The sequence below is a fragment of the Aspergillus flavus genome, chromosome 6, assembly GCF_009017415.1.
Source record: "Aspergillus flavus chromosome 6, complete sequence".
Taxonomy (NCBI): domain Eukaryota; kingdom Fungi; phylum Ascomycota; class Eurotiomycetes; order Eurotiales; family Aspergillaceae; genus Aspergillus; species Aspergillus flavus.
The window spans coordinates 552,211-571,766 of record NC_092410.1 but is presented as its reverse complement, the minus strand read 5'-3'; the positions used below and the strand labels follow the sequence as shown (position 1 = coordinate 571,766).

The following is a 19,556-nucleotide window of genomic DNA, read 5'->3' as shown; positions in this document are numbered from 1 at the left end:
CACATATGTACATGTACATGTACAGTACCTGTAGACGCAAAAGCCCTATTTGTCCAGATGCCTAGGTACATAGCACACCGTAGTCACAGCACATACCCAGACTACATACCACAAAGTACCTCCACTGTCCATTCAAAACAATCAATCAGTTATAACTGGTAAACAACATTATCAAACAAATCACCAACCAAAAAAAAGAAAAACAAGAGCACTGAAACAAGCGAAATAAGCTCTTAGAATGACAATGACTATAGACCACTGATCAACTGTAGATAGACAATCCCTGATTGGTAGGTTGATCTTATCCTGGTCATTGGGCTAGTACGTACCAGGTAGGTGGTAGTTGACAACTTGTTCCTTACTTACTTTTACGAGGTATAATCTAGCTTTTCTTTCCTTTCTACATGTGATTCTGATCCCCTCAATTCTTTTCTGTTACTACTTTATTATAAAAGAGTTATTTGTTTATTCAGCGTTATTCTCAGCATAAAAATACAAACAAATAAATAACTAAACATTTAAAAAGGAAAGAGAAGAAGAAAAAAAATAACTAAACAAAACAATACAAAAAACCCAACCCCAAAATCACAAAGGACGAAAAAGAACAAAAAACAAAAAAAAAAAAAGGATACAAAATCACTGTGGCTAGTAAACCAACCTAAACTGTAAGGATCTTCACTTGTTCTGTTGGGGGAGACACCAATTTTTGTTGAGGTTGGATCGAGTGGGGCTCTTGAAAGGATTGTCGGCGGCGCTAGAACATCTTGAGGGAAAAATCTAGTCGCTGGCCACTGGATGAACCACTGGATGGGTTTGGTGTTGCGGTATTTTGATTTTTCCTTTTTTCTTTTTGCTTTTTGCTTTTTTGCAGTTTGTTTGGGGTGGGGTGTTTTTTTCAGTTGTTTTCTTTTTCTTTTTTTTTTTTTTGCCTCAGGTGGCCGCTTTAGGGTATGTACATACATACTCTGGAGTATGTTTGACATGGGTTATCTTTGTAACAGTACTTTGTGGGATACCTACTCTTATATTTCATTCTCTTATCAAAGAGAAAGAATCTAATTTTATCAGCTTATGGATGATCAGCATAAATTGCAGTGGCTGACAACGTTATCGAAAACAACTATTGGAGCTTACGCAGCGCTATCTCAAGAATGCCAGGTTCACCATGTACTGTACATAAGTAATGTATGCGGCCCTATTCTAAGGGTAGTTTTGCCAGTTTAAAAGAGACAAATCATGGGAAGTCTTACTTCACTGACATCTTTGGAACACTGAAGTCTTCTGGGGATTCAGTGGATTATAGTCTTTCCATTGAAAACCCTAACGTCTACTGTGTTGACTGATAGCAGTGCCATGGCGGCCGTTCCATCAATTTGCGGGGATACGGCAGTTGAAGTGGAAGTTTGTAAGTTGTGGATTCGCGAGTCTACAACGATAACTGGGCTGCCGCTATCATGTCAATTCGGGAAATCATCGCCGACTTCCATCTCCAGAGTGACAGACCCCATTCGGAAAGGATGGCTCGATGGATCTTACAGAGTGGGATTTCTCCCCGGAAGTAGATTCGCTGAGCAAGGTATGCACATCCCGAGATCAATCGCCTATGATACCACATTTCTATACCAGGCGGTAGGTTCAGTTCGTGGGTAAAAGAATAGAGGCGTAAAGGAGGTCACTGTTTAGGAGAATTATAGGTTGAGGTGGTTGTGATGGAGGATTTCGGCCACTGACTCAGGGTTGCCCTGCCCAACCTAGTATCTGCGTCCTTCCTTAGACTGTTAGGATGCTGCGGGAAGTGTAACAAGAAGAGCCAGAGGTACTAAGCCAACCTAGTCGAGATTATCAGTATGGTTGGAGAGTAAGATTTCACCGGAGTGTCTAACCTGCGAGGTCAGGAGGACTTTCGAGATTCGGTCGATCGCAACAGGTTCACGCTCTAAATCTCGGCTGAGGATCTTCATCTCGGATATTAGATACCACACGTCAAAGGCAAACATGAGTAGGCCGCTCAGAGTGCTGTTCCATGTATTAGTTGCGAGACGTAGCCTGAACATACATTAAAGTAATGTCCTCCGTTTTTTAGATGGACTGATTGGTTTGAGTTTACCGATTTGGTATCACTATTTACTGACTTTTCTTAAGTGTCTATGATTAAGTGTCATATTTACTCATCTATGTATTGGGTTTAAATATCATGCAAGAACCCTTCGTTCCGAATCGATCAACCACGCCGCGCCATGGTTTCCTCCCGACAGGCTGAGACTGACCGTCGTGCTTCGTAGATCCGGCAATACCAAGACGGTCTCCCCGTGATTGCGGTAGTCGACCTCACATGCAATCTGTCGTCTCTGCAAAACCGGCGCTGCTCCTGCGGGGCCAGTGGCAGGCGCAGGTGGCTTCGGCGGTGGGGTCGACGATACGGGCACGAAAGTCTTGATTTCGAGTCCTGGGAGAAGGAGATGTCCCGCCTTCTGCGGAAGAAGCATCACAGCAAAGGTCTTGGTCTCCCCTTCGTCCGCGGTGAAGTTACCTCGTCGACGACCGCCGACGAGCCAGAGCTCTGGGTTCGCGTGGATTTCGTACGAGAACTCGAGCGGGCCTCCCGCATTCTCGCGATTTTCGGGCGAACACCATCTGCGCGTATGACGTAGGCTGAGCTCGGCTGCGATCATCTGCCCGACCGCGGCGTGTGGGGGTTGGTCGGCGAGATTGCAGAGTCGCAGCTCGGCAGTATGCACCACCTGAATCTCGGGAATATCTACGGGGATGATGATGTGTCGGCGGGGGATTGATGGCTGTTCTGGAAGGCCGATGATAGGGTGATTCTGCGTACGCGTCGGGTCAGCACAAGTTCCTGTTACAAGGCATGGAAATCTTCAAATGGGTGTCAGGTGCACTTACTCGGTGCCACTCCTGGAGCCATGTTTTCAATCCGTCTAGTGGTTCCTTCAGCGCACTTAGAAGCATTTCCCACTTGACACTGGAATAGGGTAGTGTTTCCACCTCTCGGACGAGACCGATGACTTCCATGTCAGAAGTTGACAGCTGGGTGCGAAACGTGTCGACAATGTGCGATGTTAGGAGGGTACTGTATTGCTGGTATTCACTGGCTGCGATGCTTTCTTTAAAGGTTCTCTCAACCGCGTTCAAACATTCGTCGTCCACGCAGGTAAAATCAACGCTGAGACGCAGTGAGCGTCTCGAACCAGGTGACATTACAGCTTCCTCCCGCTGTTGTATCTTGTAGAGTAAGGACGCGGGCTGTTTGGGAAAGACGTTCATCGCGACCGAGTCACCGATATTAGACTGGACTTGATAGACATCCGAACTCGGTATGCTGCATTTGAGGATGCGGAGAGGGATCATCATAGCCGGGCTGACCGTGAATCGGGAAAACAGTACCTGGTCCTTGAAGGTATCCTGAACGTTGACACTGATGGGTAAGCCTGACACGATGCTGTGTAGAGAGGAGTACGAGAACCGTCCGTTTGTCGTCTCATATCCGACCTCTGCACGTGCGGAGAGCGTCGGGTGATGCTCCTCCGTCGTGTACGGAATCCTGAACCGGACGAAAGAGTTAGGTCCTAATTGAGAGAACTCGATATACCCTGTTTCGCTGTTGGCACTAATCTTGATGTCGCCTTCCACTACTTCGGCTTCAGCGATCCGCAGGCGGAGCCCTGCAGTGGCGGGCCTCACTCGAAGAGTAGCGCTCTTGATGTCATTCCACCCACTACCGAGTTCTAGTTCAAGCGTCCGCATTTCTTCAAGATTCACAAGATGAGGCGACACGATTTTCGCTTGAAGTCCCTTGGGTGGGGGGTAGCAGTAGATATACGGTCGACTATCTTCTTCGGCGTCTACTGCTTCTCTGAATCCTATGGGGAGGACTGAATGATTCCCACTCCCGGATGTGAAAAGGATGCTACCGGCTCGCATTTCAACCCGGTCAACGTAGTATTTCCCTTGCAGTGTCATCTAGATAAAGAGGTTATTCAATGTCACGAGGCTAAAGCGAGTTAACCGGAAACAGCGACAATCAGTACTTACTGAAGAATCGACCAGGATCTTCGTCGACGATGACTTGATAGTTGTCTTAGAGGATAACTCCAGCCAATGTTCATTGCTTTGACTGCCTTCGGTCCCGACAAGCCGGATTTTCATCGAGTCAACCTCAATTCGCTTCCCTAGGAGGAATCGTAATGAAAGCTGTAGCTGAAATCCGTCCTTATCTTTATAATGGATAATAGCAGGTTTAACATGCAAATCCGCGAAGAAATCAGTCAAAGGGGCCGTAACCTCTTTCTGTAGCGCATCGGAGGCCTCGAACAACTCCTCAACATATTGTGAGACTAATTCCTCTTCTGCAAATATTGACGACGCATCAAGGGTCTTCTGCCGCGTCGACAGACACGACTGCTTATGGGAGGCGAACTTCGCAAGGAGTCGAAGGGACATCCGAACATACTCCTCACTTCGTTGCAATTCCTTCAAGCATCGCGCGTACATCTCTAGCATCACACCCTCCAGGATAGTCCACTGTTTGCTGCCGTAAAAAGGAGTAATTTGGTGAAAATAGGAGGCTGCTGCACCGTAGTCGCTCTGCCGGAACCTCACGAGGGCCATGTCCGCAAGGGCCATTTGTGCGGAATACGTACGGTTTGCCGTGATGTGGTGGCGATACATATCATCCGTTAGCTCTTCGAAGTGAGAGCGGAAGGACTTTCTTGAGCGAAGAGCAGCCTTCAACCGGGGCAGTTCGATCCCCGAAAGATAATGGGTCGTTTGAGGCTTTTCTGCTGACTGCGATATCCCGTCATCTAGAGAGACTTCCGTCATATCACTATTGCCAGCACTTTCACTATCAAAGAGTAAGCCGAGATCATCCCACTTCTCCCTCCATCCACAACGCCCAGCAATCTCTTCCATCACTCGGCGAGCCATGAGCAGTAACTCCCCTCTGGCGGAAGCTAACTGTTCAGACCCGGTCTTCGGAGCCGGAGCGAGCGCGAGTTTTGCTATCCCTTGGCCTAGTCCAGAATGAACAGAAGACAGTGCATCTGGGGATAGAATATCCGTATTGGAGCGACCGGGACGGGTCTTGGGTGGGCTGACCAGTGAACTGCTGCGCCGGGGTAACTCTGGTCTGAAATCTCGAGCAGTGTCTGCTGGGGAAGTGATAGCATGCAAAGATGACTCTGGGAGAGTGAGCGTCGGCGTGGATGTTTGTGATAAAATCTGCGATGCAGCAGCGTATGCCCAAGATGACACCAGATTATTGATAACCTCCGCTTTTCCGGCATTGTCTACATCGGCAAGCCCCGATTCTAGATCGCATCTGAGGTTGCGTGCAGAAAAGCTAATGAACTCCGTCGCTCTTTCGCAAATCTCTGAAAGAAGCATCAAGTTTTCGGGCTTCTTAATCGTATTGGCTCGTGTTTGACCGGCATCGGGCTCCTTATTGAGTAGCGAGGGAGCCTTCGCCGCCCTGAGGAGTAAAGTTAGTTGTCGCGAGAAAATGTAGATACGGAAATCGAAAATAGAGATATTGCTTCCTAGGATCATCTCCCGGTAGGCCTTCTTGTTCGAGTCGATGGGGAAATCGTTCACGTCGAGCTCGGGAATCGGGGTTGGCTCTTCATCTTCCTCGTCCTTCGGAGCTGCTGGGGATTCCAAGGCCGCCTTAGCCTTCTTCTGCCAATCCTCGGTGTGCATCAAAAAGGTACTACCGTGAGGCTCGCCGCTGCCCTCAAGTTGTTCATCAATCGCAGTATCCAGTCCGATAGAAAGTTCATCGTATCCCAGGAGCGCATCGTCAAACAACCCTACATTTTCGAAACCTCGCGCAAGACCCTCCTTCAAGATAAAAAAAGTGCAAAAGTTCCATCCGGGCAGACTTCTCTGGGAATCTTTCTCCTTGATATCCTCTTCGTATTGTGCCACGCGAAGATCGAAAGATGCGAGAATGCCATTCTTGATCTTCTCGATCAAGTCCTCCAGCTGGTCAGCCAAATCAGGTGGTTTCTGCGTGGTTCCCTGCTTAGGTAGACGCAACTGAGCTACCCGGTCCACGGCAGACTTCGAGGTGCCATTGAAATCAGCCTTGACCTTCTCCAGGACCGTCGTAGTGGCGCGACCCCACTTGGACGATGGTATAGCCTTTTCCGCGCCATCTCCGTCTTGCACAACATGTAAAATCAACCATTCACATGCGTCATGTTTCTCCTGGCTTGTGGTGGACTGCGACATCGAGGCATGAGACTTGATCCATTCGCGCAATGCCTTCCTGGAAGTCGACTTGTAGGTATCATTATCATCGCAGCGTAAGAGGAAGATCTTTAAATAGGGAGTCTGACGGAGGCCGGGGATTTGGTGACGTCGATGCGGCACTGCGCTATCGCCGGAGGATTTGCGCTCGTTGGCCTCATTCTGGGCAGGGACAAAGCCGATGCGGAGGGACTCGATGGATCGAACGGGGCGGGTGGGCGACTTCCAGTGGAGGTTCTTCAGGGGTAGTTTGTTCGCAAGAACAGGTTGGACGAGAGGGAACAAGCCGGAGGGGTCGGTATATTCGACTGAAGATCCAGATCAGTCAGTAAGGGTTGCTAGACCGTTGCGGTCTTCACACACCGGTGACACTGCTTGAGCCCGCCTGTGGTGAGGGATCCATGTTTCCCGGGGGCGTTTCGGGCTGTGACAGAAGACTAGCTTCCAAGAAGCATGCCGTTGGAGCAATCCCAATTTCCTAACAGGAAAAGTAATATCTGGAAACAGCAAATAAAGTAAGTTCGGGGGCAGGAACTAAAGGCTGTTTGTTCGAGAACGGAGACCGCCTTCTCCGCGTTGCGGCTCCCTCTTGGCGTCCTACGGTGGTCTTTATTTGCACTGATTTATATCTATAGGCAAAATAAACACCATGACAAACTCGCAACGACACAGCTTATTGCAACCACGGTATCTTCAAGTATCTTCAAAGGCTCTATTTGAATTAATAGGGAACTATATACACAGTAGATATTCACCATCGCTTGATTGACTTCCCTCACAACCAGGATAACCCGATCATGCTAAAACCAACAGCTCTGTACAATATTTCAAATGAACAATGCTCACAGTGCAAAACACCTAATCGTATCCCATCATTATGTCGAAACAGCGAACCAGACAACAATATAAGAAAAACCGATGATGTCACCCGCCTAGAGGACATAACGCCCGAGCTTGAAATAACAGACCGCAAAAAGGAAAATTAAGGGGAAGGGAGGGAAGTATGGGGGAAATAGGGGGGGATAGGGGGGAATAAAGGTAAAAAGAGAAGGAAAATGAGTTTCTAAGCCCCAAGATCCAAAGCGCGCTGCGCATAGCGGGTCTTCACAAACTCAACACCGCTCGAGAATCCTTGCCAAATGCCGGGAACATAGCTTCGAGCCCATGCACAGATAACCAGAACCAGAAGAGGAATCTAAAAGCAGTCAGTAACGGGAAACATAACGGAAACATGCGCTAGCAGGCCAACTTACCCAAATAAAGTACAGATTGCGATCGCTACCAAGACCCTTCATCCTCTGTGCTTGCTGTTCACGGAGATGCTTTTGCTGCTCGCGAGAGATCACCCTTTTTCCAATACGGATATCCTTAAGATCCTCGTTCTCCTGCTTGGCAGTGACTGTGCGAGATGTGCTGGCTTGCGCACTGGCTTGTGCCTCAAAATGTTGATCCAAAACTGCATCTGTAGCCGCTTGTAACATGCTCGATTTCTTCATACGGGTCACATCTTCGCCACCCTGTTCATCCTGCTGCGGGTACAGCTCTTCGTAAGAAGGCAGGTCCGTGGCGTTGGGGGCAGAATTGCCCGTCAGGAGGTCCCACCAGCCTTCCTTAGCCGACCGGGCGGTGGAAGGCCGATGTGGAACAAGGTTGGTAATGCGACGCATCATCGGGTGCGCTTGATAGTCAGGCAAAGCCGGCATGGGTGGCAATGCGGGAAGATTAGGGAACGCATTGGCCACGCTTTGCTGGAACTGATTGATTTGAGTCTGTAACTGATTCCGCCAAGCGACAAGGGCGGCCGGCGGAGAGAATGGTCGCGCGTCCTCAGGCGCCGAGGCTTGGTCGACATTCGGGAGCGGTGCCGGCACGTCGTGATGCATGCTTGACCGCCGTGACACCGTAAACTCGAGGTCGTCACTGTCGTCCTCATCCAGATCAGACGAGTCATCAATGGCTTCATCGAACGAACCCGAGGAAGACTCCCACAGCGAATGAAGGGAGGCAGAGCTACTGTGTCTGCGTCGCGACGATGCCAATGACCCAACGCTTCGTGAACGGCGATGCTGCGCTGGGACCAAAGCAGCTTGATGAGCGGGTAGGGTAGAAGCAATGTCAGCGGGAGTAAAACCGCGAATGCTACGGTTATTGACATTTGCTCCAGCCAGACGGAGCCTGTTGACGATATGGGCATGGCCGTTCAAGGCGGCCAGATGCATTGGCGTATTCCCAGTGTTGTCCTGCACGTCTGGGTTGGCACCTCTAGCAAGCAGCCCGGCGACAAACCGTGTCAGCCCCAAGGATGCTGCAAAGTGAAGCAGAGTCTGGCCCGTTGCGCAGCGTGAATTGTACTTGGGTGGGCGGGGGCTATCATCGAGATCGACAAATTCAAGGTAGGTCAACATCTTAGAGTCCATGTCACCTAATTTACCCTGTGACTCTAATCCGGGCACTTGCCGCTGATGGCCACCGCCCGAGCCTCCTTGGAAATCCTTTTGCAGGCCGAAGACGGATTTGGGGTCGCTACCCATGATCTGCTGAGCAGTTTGGAAAGCATCCGCCTGGCTGCCAAGTTTCTGTCCGAGTATACCCAGAGCGAGGCGATACATCTGGAGCTCCCGGTCATCCACATAACGGAAAAACTGTTGCTGTTTCGGTATCAAAGGTTGAGGCGTCTGCACCTGACCAAATGTGGGATGCTCATGCTTGAAGACAACGGCAACCAGTCCAGGCTGGAGTGCAGGTGGGGTCAAGCAGTTGAGGCATTTATCACCCCAAAAGGTCGTGGTTGTAGCCAAGGTGTCGCCGAAGACAACTTCCATACCCGGATAAAACCCACTTCCCAAGAGCGTCACTTCAGTTCCTCCCGTAATGGAGCCCTCGGCTGGAACCAACTTGTGAATGACAGAAGGCAACCGGTTTCCAGCATTCGTGAGAGGAGGCCACATTGGGGTTGACGTATTGGGGCCCAATGGAAGACTAAGGTTTTGCTCTTGAAAGTTGTTCCGCGTAGAGGGCCCGGGGGTTCCAGGACGACTCGGTTGAGCGGAATTTGGTGCCGACATCAATTGTTGTTGAATAAAACTATCCAGGCTTTGCTGTTGTTGTGAGTTAGGGTTGAAAAACGGATTGCTGTCGCCGCTATTAGGAGTCGGAGGACTGTTCGGGAATTGACCAGACATGGCTGAGGCTGTCACGAAAGGCCTTTCAACAGGCGATGCAAACCCGCGCGGTGCGGAGAATGGCGGTTCATTGTTGAGAGCTGGAGTACCAGAGACACCAGTAGACGGCTGCGCATTGTCCAGTTTAGTCATGGTTAACTCGGATGGAAGTCTTCCGGAATTGCTGTGTTTACGTCTCTTGCTCATCGGGCCTTGGAAGTCGTTTGGTGACGTTTGACGTGAAAGATTGCGCGATGTAGACGAGGTCGAGGAATTCTGAGGCATCGCAAAAGACCCTGAGTTCAGTTGATACTGCGTGTTGAACCTCTGCTGGAGCCCTTGCAAATCTGTTGCAGATGATGGTTGCGATGAAGCAGATGACTTTCCATTGTCGAGGACCGGACCAGACGGGAACACACCAACACCCGGCAACTGTGTTCCATCAGGTAAGGAGGGCGAAGGGCCGGGGGCCGGAGGCGCAGGAGGGGCATGGGTTTTGTGATCATCTGTGATCATAATTGAATTCGTTATCGCCTGGGCAATAACATTGTCCTTATAGTCCTTGACTGTGAAGATGACCCTAGACAAGGATAGTTAGTCATATATCCGATAAATAACATATTGCTTAGCTTACTGAAATCCCAGCTTCTCGTTTTGATGTCTGCAGTAGCATGCAATTCGCATGGGTAGCTCTACCTGCATAGCTCCGGCAGGGACAGCTGGGTTCGGGATGTCACCATAATTAGGCAAGGCGTTCTTAGAAGGCTCAGTCCAATCCTTGATCTCATTGGTGTTGAACACAATGACCCTCTTTTCTTCATCTTTCTGGAAGAGCTCATCCTCTTCTGGTTTCCTCTGCTTTTTACGAAAAGCTCGCTTCCGCTCCCGCTGTATGCATCCAGAGCAAATCTTAACCTCTCCTCCGTCCAAAGGTTTATCATCTTCCTGTACGTCATCGACAGGATGAGGACTCGAGCTGGAGGAACGGTAGCGCGGTTCTCCTCTTGCTCGTGCAAATGCCTTCTTCAACTTTTCCTGATCCTGCATTGCACTCGTACAAACAAGACTTGTGTGCAGCTCTACGGTGTCCGGGGCGCGGTCGGCCGACGCTGGGGCAAGGAATTTTGGCTTGGAGATGGTGTGACTTGGCAAACGTATTTTCTTCACGCCGGAAGGCAGAGGGAATAGAGTTAACCTGATGGGGATCTGTGTCTCCACGCGCGACTTGAGGGAGGTAGGGTGAACCGTTAGAACATGACGCTGCGTTGTTTCCGACTTCATGTTGCTTTGCGGAGGAGATGGTGCGAAGCTGAGGCCAAAGTTGGTGAAATTGTTCGGGACAAAGTTCAAGTTGGAGTTCAGGGGCGAGCTGGCGTTCATATTGATACCCCCGAAACTCTCCTCTAGGAGCGAAGAAGGTGACCGGCCAGCCCATTGGTTCATGGGTGACTTGCCTTGACTGGGTAAAGCGGAGACTGTGAAAGGAGAGGGTTCTTTAGCATTGTGGCGGAGGTAGGGTGATCCCGTCGAGTGAAACTGCTACAAAACGTTAGTGAAGGTGCTCTGTTATGGTATCGTGATTGAGAGATCTTACCGGAGAGGCGGATCGTTTTGATGCTGATGTACTGCGAAACTGTGTTCTGAAGCTCTTCTGCGGCTGCGGGGTAGATTCAATCTTCAACGGACTGGGACTACTAGCGGCACTTTCGAAATCGAAAGCTGCATCCATGGCCTTGTTACTCGACTCCAGGTCTGGGAAAGCGCCATCCATGCTGGCTATGGCAGAAGGGTCAAACCCAAACAGCGACTCTTCTTTGACTGAGCCTAACTCCTGGCTGAGCCAATCCTCTGATGTATATCCGAACGGCATGATATGACTTTCGCTCTGAATCGCCGATGCAGACGAGGCTACTGAGGCGTTCCGAAGATGATCCCGAGGTGACTCCGACGAGGAACTGCGGCTTGATGCTTCTGGGGACTCAGCCGGAGAATCTGCTTTCACAAGATTCGGCTGTCGCAATGTATCTTGATCTTGGTATGGCCGCTTAAGGGACAATTCCGAAGGCGACAAACACACAGACCCCGATTCTGTGACGGTGCGGGACGAGGTGGAATGGGCGAATAGATCGTCGAAATCCCGGCCAGCGTTCTCAGACGACATCTGCAATCGCGCAGAGTCAGAGAAGTCTAGATTGGTATCTTGATATGGGTTATCCATCTCGTTATCAACGACGATCGGATCCAGGGCAGGAAAAGTGGGTGAAGACGCAGCCTCCGCCGGTCCCATCCTCGAATCCCGTCAAGAACAGCAAGCACAAGACCAGGAGCTCGAGGTCTGTCGGTGTCCTCGATAGTATTTTGATGTGATCCCACTCCACAGGGCGAATCCCTTCAGGTAACAGTTTCGTTTGGGCAGTAGGTACAAAGAAGCGAGGCGATAAATGATCGATCGATTAACACTAATCTCACACACGCGCGCGCTGTTCAACCTCTTCCACTACCGACAACTTTTATCCATCTAAGCGAATTGCAGAGCGAGCCGTGGTCACTGAGTTGGCAATATGGGTTGTTGACTTCCTGTGGGCGAAAGTGTTGACGGTGAGAAGGGGCGTAAAGAGCGGAGACGGAGGCGCGGCGCTTTCGTAAAGGGGAAAGTGAGAGTGGAAAACCAGACCGACTCTGGAGCGGCGAGTGTCCGAGGGGCGGTAGATATCGGAGGGCAACGGTACGGATACAGTGTTTCTGCAAAGACCCAGCGCTGGAGTAGGAGATCTGAACGAAGATCCAGCGCAAAGACCCAGGGTAAGTGCACGGGGAGATGGGGAAAGGGAGGGCCAAATGGCTGGTGTTATCGTGAATCAGAGTCTGTCCCGGGAACAAATGACAACTTCGCGGTGAGCCAGCGGGTTGAGTGCCGCTAATCCCTTTGGGGCAATCAGCCACACAACTTAGCCCCAAGGTCAATTAGGTTGCCGAGTTTTGATTGGTTGTTATTGTCATGCTTATGTAACTCCTTAGTAAGCTTTATCCGAAAATGAATGCCTCAGTCATGACTCGGGTTATCTCTCGTTGCCCCAGGAATTACAGATAGTAACTACTATGTACAGATGTACGTCCGCTTGATACTCTCTCCATTGGCAGGTCTTCACATTAAAGACATGATTCTCAAGACGCGAATTTATCTAAAATGTCTTAAGACACAAAGACAAATGCCAACACATAGAGCATAGGTTTCTATTACACGAATTCTTTCCTTTGTTTGGTGACGGGAAGAAATTAACCGCTCACTTAGCAGATATATATTGCTACTAGACACATAATTTGACTTCCTCGCAGAGGAGCCACTCCAGCAGGCTCACGAACCAGGAAACCTTCAAAAGACTCATTCTCGTGGGTTCAAGTCGACAAGAGTTAAGGTTCAAGTGTTGTAAATTACTTCTGCGCAGCGATTAATTCCTGTGATATTTATTACTATCCGGGTAATATATCCAGACGGAGTAGACTGTGCTTGTATCAACACTAATGACAAAGACATCTGTACGCAATGCAGCTGTGGCTAGTACGCCTTTGTCCTGTCATGGTTGGCATCATCAGAAGCAAACACGAGCATCGTCTTTTGGCAATCACGATCTATATATCACCTCGGTAAGTGATGATTCTCCTTACAGGAGCTCAGGTTTGGCTTCTGATACTCCTTAGAATATGTACACAGTAATAACAGGGTTACCTGCTTACTCAGGAGTCAGGATGACCTTCGCCTCCTTTTATCTACCCGGAATACTCCAGTCATCGACATTACTTATTATGCGTGCATGCTATTCAAGAAGTCATCTGTCGAATTTATCCATCATACTCTTACTCGCGAAACAAATCCCAGTTGTAATCGAACGGGTCAGCTTGTTTTCGGTTTGTTGTGTATCTCCTTTATCCATCAGACCTTCAGTTGTGTCTGCGCGGCGAGTTCAGGTGCTCCAGAGCTTTCAATGTACGATTGTCGGCACTAGATTATATTGTTATGGCCAGTTTCGCATCGATCTCTTCCCTAGCTTATCTGGGGTTGCGCAGGGGGTTATAGGTTTCTCCGAAGCTGTGTAATGTGTAACCGAGCACTTGAACAACATCTTGGAAAAGTATCCGAGGTAAGTCTGGACTACGAGCGTGAGGCTAGGGTGGAAGGAAAGACATGAAGGAGAGAAGGAGGGAAAGAAGACGAAGGAGAAGAAGAGGAAGAGGAAAGGAGAAATAAGGTCGTAGAAGTAGCAACAGTACTATTTTCCACAATATCGAGTGCATTTCACGAATTCATTGTTTGCAATATACCAGAATAGAGTATCCTATGAAGTCTTTTTGAGGAAAAGCAAAAGGCCCAAGGCAAGGAGGAGACGCCGAGGAGAAGAGGGAGAATGAAGATATGTCGATTTGTAAGGAGTCGGCGATGAAATCCGACGAGTCTGTCGATGACTGCACAAAACGAGTACGAGATGACCCGGCCAAGGTTCATGGACTAACCCATATAATGAGTCCTTTACTACTGAGGAGTTTGCGATTGACTGCATAACAGAGAGCTTGCATTGCATGCACAGCCAGTCTCTGTACTGTGTAATCCCGCGGATCAGGAACTCGGACGAAGGCACCAGAATCGACATATCAGTATTCCCGGTCGTTAAGTGTTTCACCCTATGCATTACGGTCCCACTCCATTTATTAACAGCGTCCAGACCACAAGACAGTCTCCAGTGGCATTCTCGATAAGGCCAAGCCAGTAATACGGGAATGGCACACGGAGGCGAAGGATATGTCCGTTTTCAATAGAGTAAAGAATTGATTTAGCCTTTTAGGTTGTGTCAATTCCGGAGTTGACTGGATAGCCCTAATTAGAAAAATTAGAGGTGCCTGACTCGGCGGTGATCCGTGCTGGAAAAAATGGACCTCTCCTGCCCATAGTGGTATACTAACTGAAACTATATAGAATTATTGCCAAGGATTGATGAAGTGGCCCCTGCCATCCAATTAATACATTTCCTAATCCAGTAGCCAGGCGCGTACTCCGATACCCTGCATCCGGTGGCAATGTGGTGACTGGGATGGTGCCATGCCCAATCTATTAAGGAGGTATAGTAGGGGTAAGGAGATGAGCTGTGCTTACTGCTTCCACAGCACGGCGGCATGTTTTCTACCGCAGTCCACGCGATGGGAATAAAGTGATATATGAAGGGGCCAGAGACATGATTCTGAAACGGCCTGGTTAGTAGATGTCAACATCTAGAGATCATCATCGAGGCCATCAAACGTTGAAAGGCACTGCATAACACGTGGAAAAAAAGACCTAAATGCCGAACGAACAGTAATTGCCCGAATGGCAAATAGAATCGCTTGGTAGCACCACGTCCGTGTTTCTACATGGCATAGTAGAGAGAGTGAGTAGAGGTATAGCAGAGCAGGAAATTGCATCTCGTCATACGGAGGGGGAACTTAATTCTTGGCAGTCCAGAGACCGAGTGAAAATCCGAAGTTGAAACCTAGACTGTCAGAGGCAAGCGCCTAGGGGAGAGGCCCCACGCCTCCACTTACGGCCCAGTCGGTAGCAAACCGTTAGCGTAAACACCCAGACCCTACATCGTCTCTCTCGACTTCCTGGTATGGGTGACACTAGCCCCCAAATAGTCAATGTTCCTGGCGGAGCGTCTCGCCTTTGGACGCTAAAGTCCATAGTCGTTGGTGGACCTGCATGCCAGTGCTTGTCTTTCATCAATCTCAGACTCTTTCCCTGCACTATCGCTATCGAGGTGAATCCCCTCCTATCGGAAAAATAGACCGGTAGTGGAGCTGGGTGCTGGACTTAATCTATGTGTAGCAGAGCTATCGACAATGAACCTTCATTAATTTCGAGGCAGTGTGGGCTGAGCGTTAGCCCAGTCTCGACATCTTGAAGAAAATGACCGACGGCATTATAAAAGCAGTCATTTCGCGATGATGGATAACGTATTCTTCTTCCTCATCAGCTTTACATTCCTTTCTTTCTTTAGGGTCTTCGAACCTGCCATTCTCTCTTTCTCTTACACTGTCTTCATTGATTGAAGATCATTCTTTTCATTCCCTCCCACTTCGGTCCTTTTAAACCACGAGAAACGCTGTGCGTTGATCATTTCAAAAACTTCACATATCAAAATGTCTATCGCCAAGATTGCTGGTATCGTCCTCGGCTCGGCCGCTTTGGTCGCCGCTCACGGTCACGTCTCTGGTGCCGTCGTTGACGGACAGTACTACCCTGGATATGACATATCCTACCACTACATGCCCGATCCCCCTAAGGTCATTGGATGGTCGACCGATGCTACCGACAATGGATTCGTTGACGGTAGCTCATATGCCGATGCCGACATTATCTGCCACAAGAACGCCAAGAACGGCGCTATCTCTGCTGAGATCGCTGCTGGCAAGCAGGTCGAGCTGCAGTGGACTGCCTGGCCCGAGAGTCACAAGGGTCCTGTCATCACTTACCTCGCCAACTGCAACGGCGACTGCGCCACCGTCGACAAGACCCAGCTTGAGTTCTTCAAGATCGATGAGAAGGGCCTCATCAGCGGCAGTGACAACACTTGGGCCACCGACAACCTGATCGCCAGCAACAACAGCTGGACCGTGACCATCCCCAGCAGCATTGCTGCCGGCAACTATGTCATGCGTCACGAAATCATTGGCCTTCACTCCGCTGGCCAGAAGGATGGTGCTCAGAACTACCCCCAGTGTCTCAACTTCAAGGTCACCGGCGGTGGTAGCGACAAGCCCGAGGGTACCCTCGGTACTGCTCTCTACAAGGACACCGACCCTGGTATCCAGATCAACATCTACCAGACTCTGACCTCTTACACCATCCCCGGCCCTGCTCTCTACTCTGGCAGCTCTTCCAGCGGCTCCTCCGGCTCCGGCAGCTCCAGCGCCGCTCCCTCCGCTACCGCCAGTGCTTCTGCTTCTGCTTCTGCCACTGCTGCCCCTGTTCAGACTAGCACCGCTACTGCCTACCAGACCTCAACTGCTGTTGCCAGCGTCACTGTTACTGGCTCTGCTCCCGCTCAGACCCACGTCCAGGCCACGAGCTCTTCGGCTGCTGCTTCCACTCCCACCGCTAGCTCTGGCGCCAGCACTGGCTCTGGCTCTGGCTCCAGCTCCAGCGACCTGACCGGCTACTTCAACTCCTTGAGCGCTGACGAGCTCCTGAACGTTATCAAGCAGACTCTGTCTTGGCTTGTCACCGACAAGATCCACGCCCGTGACATCTCTGCCTAAAGTTGTCACCAAGAAGTGGTTTCGGACCGAATAGACATTCTTTAGACTTTATATTCGATCTTTCCACCGTTGAACAACTATTTTGCCTTGAGGAGGATCCGAGATCCAAATTTGTGTAACTAGAAAAATGTTATATTTTGCACTATGACAGTTGAACTCTAAGGTGTAAATCAATCATTCTTCTGGTAAAAGATTAAAATAGTTGGTAGATAAATAGTATTCATTTTTTCCCCATCTTTATCTACTCCTCGCTAGCATAGTCTGTTATTCATAATGTATAAACCCGGGCCTAGATTTTCGATAAAATTTCCTTGACTTTGTTATGGACAATGCATATAAACATCGCTGTAGAAGCTAAAACATGGTCGCTCAGGCATACCAAATAGGACCGCCATCATCCAAAATAAATGAGCGTTCAAGCATGATAGGTCTATGGATTCAAGATTGGAAATCCATCCAGAAATCAATGGCCGAGCTTGAAGCGGCATTCGTAGGGCAAAAAGCGACAGGTGATTGTCGATGAATGGGGAATAGCGGCCGATTGTTATTGCGGGACAAACAAATGCATGGCTCCGTCATTCTTTACCACCAGCTCTTCCTCTCAAGCCCAGGCCGACGGTCGCATTTGCTATATTGCATGGTATCGGCCAAAATATACCTGGTTTTGTTGTATTCCCTAACCGCTCCCTTCTCATAATTCTCCACCATGTTTAAGAAAAAGCCTACGGTGAGTAACCCCTCCCCCGCATTGCTTCGCCGAAGCCTGTCCACAGCTCTGCCATGAACGGCGCAAGAAATTTCAGAAAGAGACCCAAGGCTGAACGGCAAGTAGATCAAGAACCTATCACCTTTACGGTCTTCTGACCGTCGAAAAATCGCCGACCAAATCATCAGCGACTATAAGATCGAGATCCCTTCCAGCGCGCCTGCCGGCGAAGATTCGACGCCGTCGAACCCCGCGCCGAACCTTTCATCTATTCGGAATGCCCTCCTTCCTGATAACTCCTTGTCAGCACGCTTTACAACGACTGCAGGTCCCCAGCTTCGAGAGGTACAGGGCACCGTATACGTGGGGACACATCCAGGAGGGGAGGAACGCATCTTATGGTTCAAGCTCGAACATGGGCCCGGCGCTGATGGCCGCCTCTACCCCACGGTCTATACCTTATGGAATAATCCCAACCTAGTACCGTTGCTATACACACCGGAGATGGTCATGCGCAAACTACACGGAGGAGCAGACTTGATGACCCCAGGTCTCGCGAACGAACCGCCTTTCCCCAAGCGTGCGGTCGAGGACGCAGTAGTTGCTGTTGCTAGCTTGGACCGACACACTGTGCCGCTTTTCGTCGGAGTCTGCGAGATTGATGTCTCGGCTTTAGGGGAGGTACAAGGCACCAAGGGTCATGCGGTTCGAGGTCTGCACTGGGAGGGTGACGAGTTATGGGCCTGGAGCTCGTCGTCGCGCCCCGGTCAACCAGCGCCGGAGTATCTTCCAGGCTGGGATGAGGAAGAGTTGGTAGGCGATGAGGAGGTAGAAGCGATCGAAGAGAAGGTTGACGAGCTGGCCCTGAATGAGGCAGCAAGCCCTCAACCTGCGGGGAATGAAGAGCCAGTTGAAGCTGCAGAAGCACCGCTCGACGAACCAGTTCCGATAGAGGAAAAGGAGCCGTCGACGAAAGGTAGGTCTTAATTAAAGCCCCCCCTTACCTTCTCAGATGGCTAATGTTGCACAGAAATCGACGAAGCCTTCACGAAGGCCTTCATCTACTCCCTATATAAGCTGAAGCAGGACAACCCGTCTGCTCCCAACCACGGCCTGTCCTTACCCGTCCAGCCATCTTTCCTGATCTCGAATATGATTACACCCTACCTTCCTATCTTCTCCGCGCAGCAGGCCCAATACTATCAAATCAAGAAAACCAGTTGGAAGAATGTCAAGAAGTTTATCAAGTATCTTGATAAACAACAACTCGTCAAGTCCAAGGATCGGAGTGGCCAAGAGACCATTATCCTAGATGTGGACTTCAATGACCGCCTCGTTGAGCAGTTTGTCCCGTACCGACTTCCGTCCAAGTCTGCCCTTGAGAATGCGAAGAAGCCTGCCGCGGGTGCGAACAAGAAGCCCGAAGCCACGGGCGGTGACCCTGCTGTTGGTCAAACGCTCACAGTTCAGACACTGTACCGGCCCACGCAGAAACTGACCCCCACTATATTCCCAGCTTTGTCCAGCACCAACCCTCAGAACTACTACAAATACTCCGATGTGTCCAATCATCTAGACCAGTACCTCCAATCTCAAAACCCTCCCATCATCGACCAGCAGAACCGCCGTATCATATCCCTCAACCCCTTCCTTGCCAACACTATCTTCACTACCTCTTCCTCCGAGGATAAGAGCACCATTGCACGGGGAAAGACGACCCGCGATGGACTTCTGAAACGTATCGTGGAAGACCAGAGCCTGATGGCCGCGCACTACGCCATTCTCCGAGCAGGACAGACTCTAGCGGACGTGAAGCCCAAACCCGGCGCGACCCCGAAGGTAACGGTGATTCTCGAGCGCCGCACGGGCTCGAAGACCGTCACCAAGGTCTCGAACCTGGAGGTGTTCGGCATCATCCCCAGTCTGCTGGCTGAGGAGCTGCAGAAGAAGTGCGCCAGCAGCACCAGCGTAGCGCAGGCCAATGGCGCCCCGAAGGGCGTCATGGAAGTGCTAGTGCAGGGCGATCAGCGGCGCGCATTGGAAACGGCCCTTGTGCGACGAGGTTTGAAGACGCAATGGATTGACGTGGTGGACAAGACCAAGAAGAAGAAATAGACGTCGCCATGATACCGATT

The 19,556-nt window shown here is 50.2% G+C and overlaps 5 protein-coding genes across 5 annotated transcripts; 2 read left to right on the top strand and 3 right to left on the bottom strand.

Annotated features, from left to right (window-relative positions):
* Positions 1-222: 222 nt before the first annotated feature.
* On the bottom strand, positions 223-1,088 carry F9C07_1732647 (uncharacterized protein). Its single transcript, XM_071508350.1, has one exon. The coding sequence runs from the start codon at positions 981-983 to the stop codon at positions 519-521; it is 465 nt and encodes a 154-aa protein (XP_071367658.1). The 5' UTR covers positions 984-1,088; the 3' UTR covers positions 223-518.
* Positions 817-6,848, bottom strand: F9C07_2167608 (putative transmembrane protein). Its single transcript, XM_041294277.2, has 4 exons — positions 6,631-6,848; positions 4,051-6,575; positions 2,902-3,978; positions 817-2,825 (listed from the first exon to the last, which is right to left on the bottom strand). The coding sequence occupies exons 1-4, from the start codon at positions 6,668-6,670 to the stop codon at positions 2,193-2,195; spliced, it is 4,275 nt and encodes a 1,424-aa protein (XP_041149591.1). The 5' UTR covers positions 6,671-6,848; the 3' UTR covers positions 817-2,192.
* Positions 6,849-12,373, bottom strand: F9C07_2285823 (HLH transcription factor EBF/Olf-1). Its single transcript, XM_071510784.1, has 4 exons — positions 11,023-12,373; positions 10,063-10,967; positions 7,521-10,008; positions 6,849-7,462 (listed from the first exon to the last, which is right to left on the bottom strand). The coding sequence occupies exons 1-4, from the start codon at positions 11,713-11,715 to the stop codon at positions 7,331-7,333; spliced, it is 4,218 nt and encodes a 1,405-aa protein (XP_071367657.1). The 5' UTR covers positions 11,716-12,373; the 3' UTR covers positions 6,849-7,330.
* Positions 12,374-15,424: 3,051 nt separating this feature from the next.
* On the top strand, positions 15,425-16,925 carry F9C07_2285822 (putative endoglucanase). Its single transcript, XM_041286976.2, has one exon. It carries the CDS (start codon positions 15,597-15,599, stop codon positions 16,713-16,715), a length of 1,119 nt encoding a protein of 372 aa, XP_041149593.1. The 5' UTR covers positions 15,425-15,596; the 3' UTR covers positions 16,716-16,925.
* A 496-nt stretch (positions 16,926-17,421) lies between these two features.
* On the top strand, positions 17,422-19,536 carry F9C07_8053 (putative RNA binding protein Ligatin/Tma64; the record flags this gene model as incomplete). Its single annotated transcript, XM_041294269.1, has 3 exons — positions 17,422-17,442; positions 17,548-18,397; positions 18,452-19,536. 3 exons carry the CDS (start codon positions 17,422-17,424, stop codon positions 19,534-19,536), a joined length of 1,956 nt encoding a protein of 651 aa, XP_041149594.1.
* Positions 19,537-19,556: the final 20 nt, after the last annotated feature.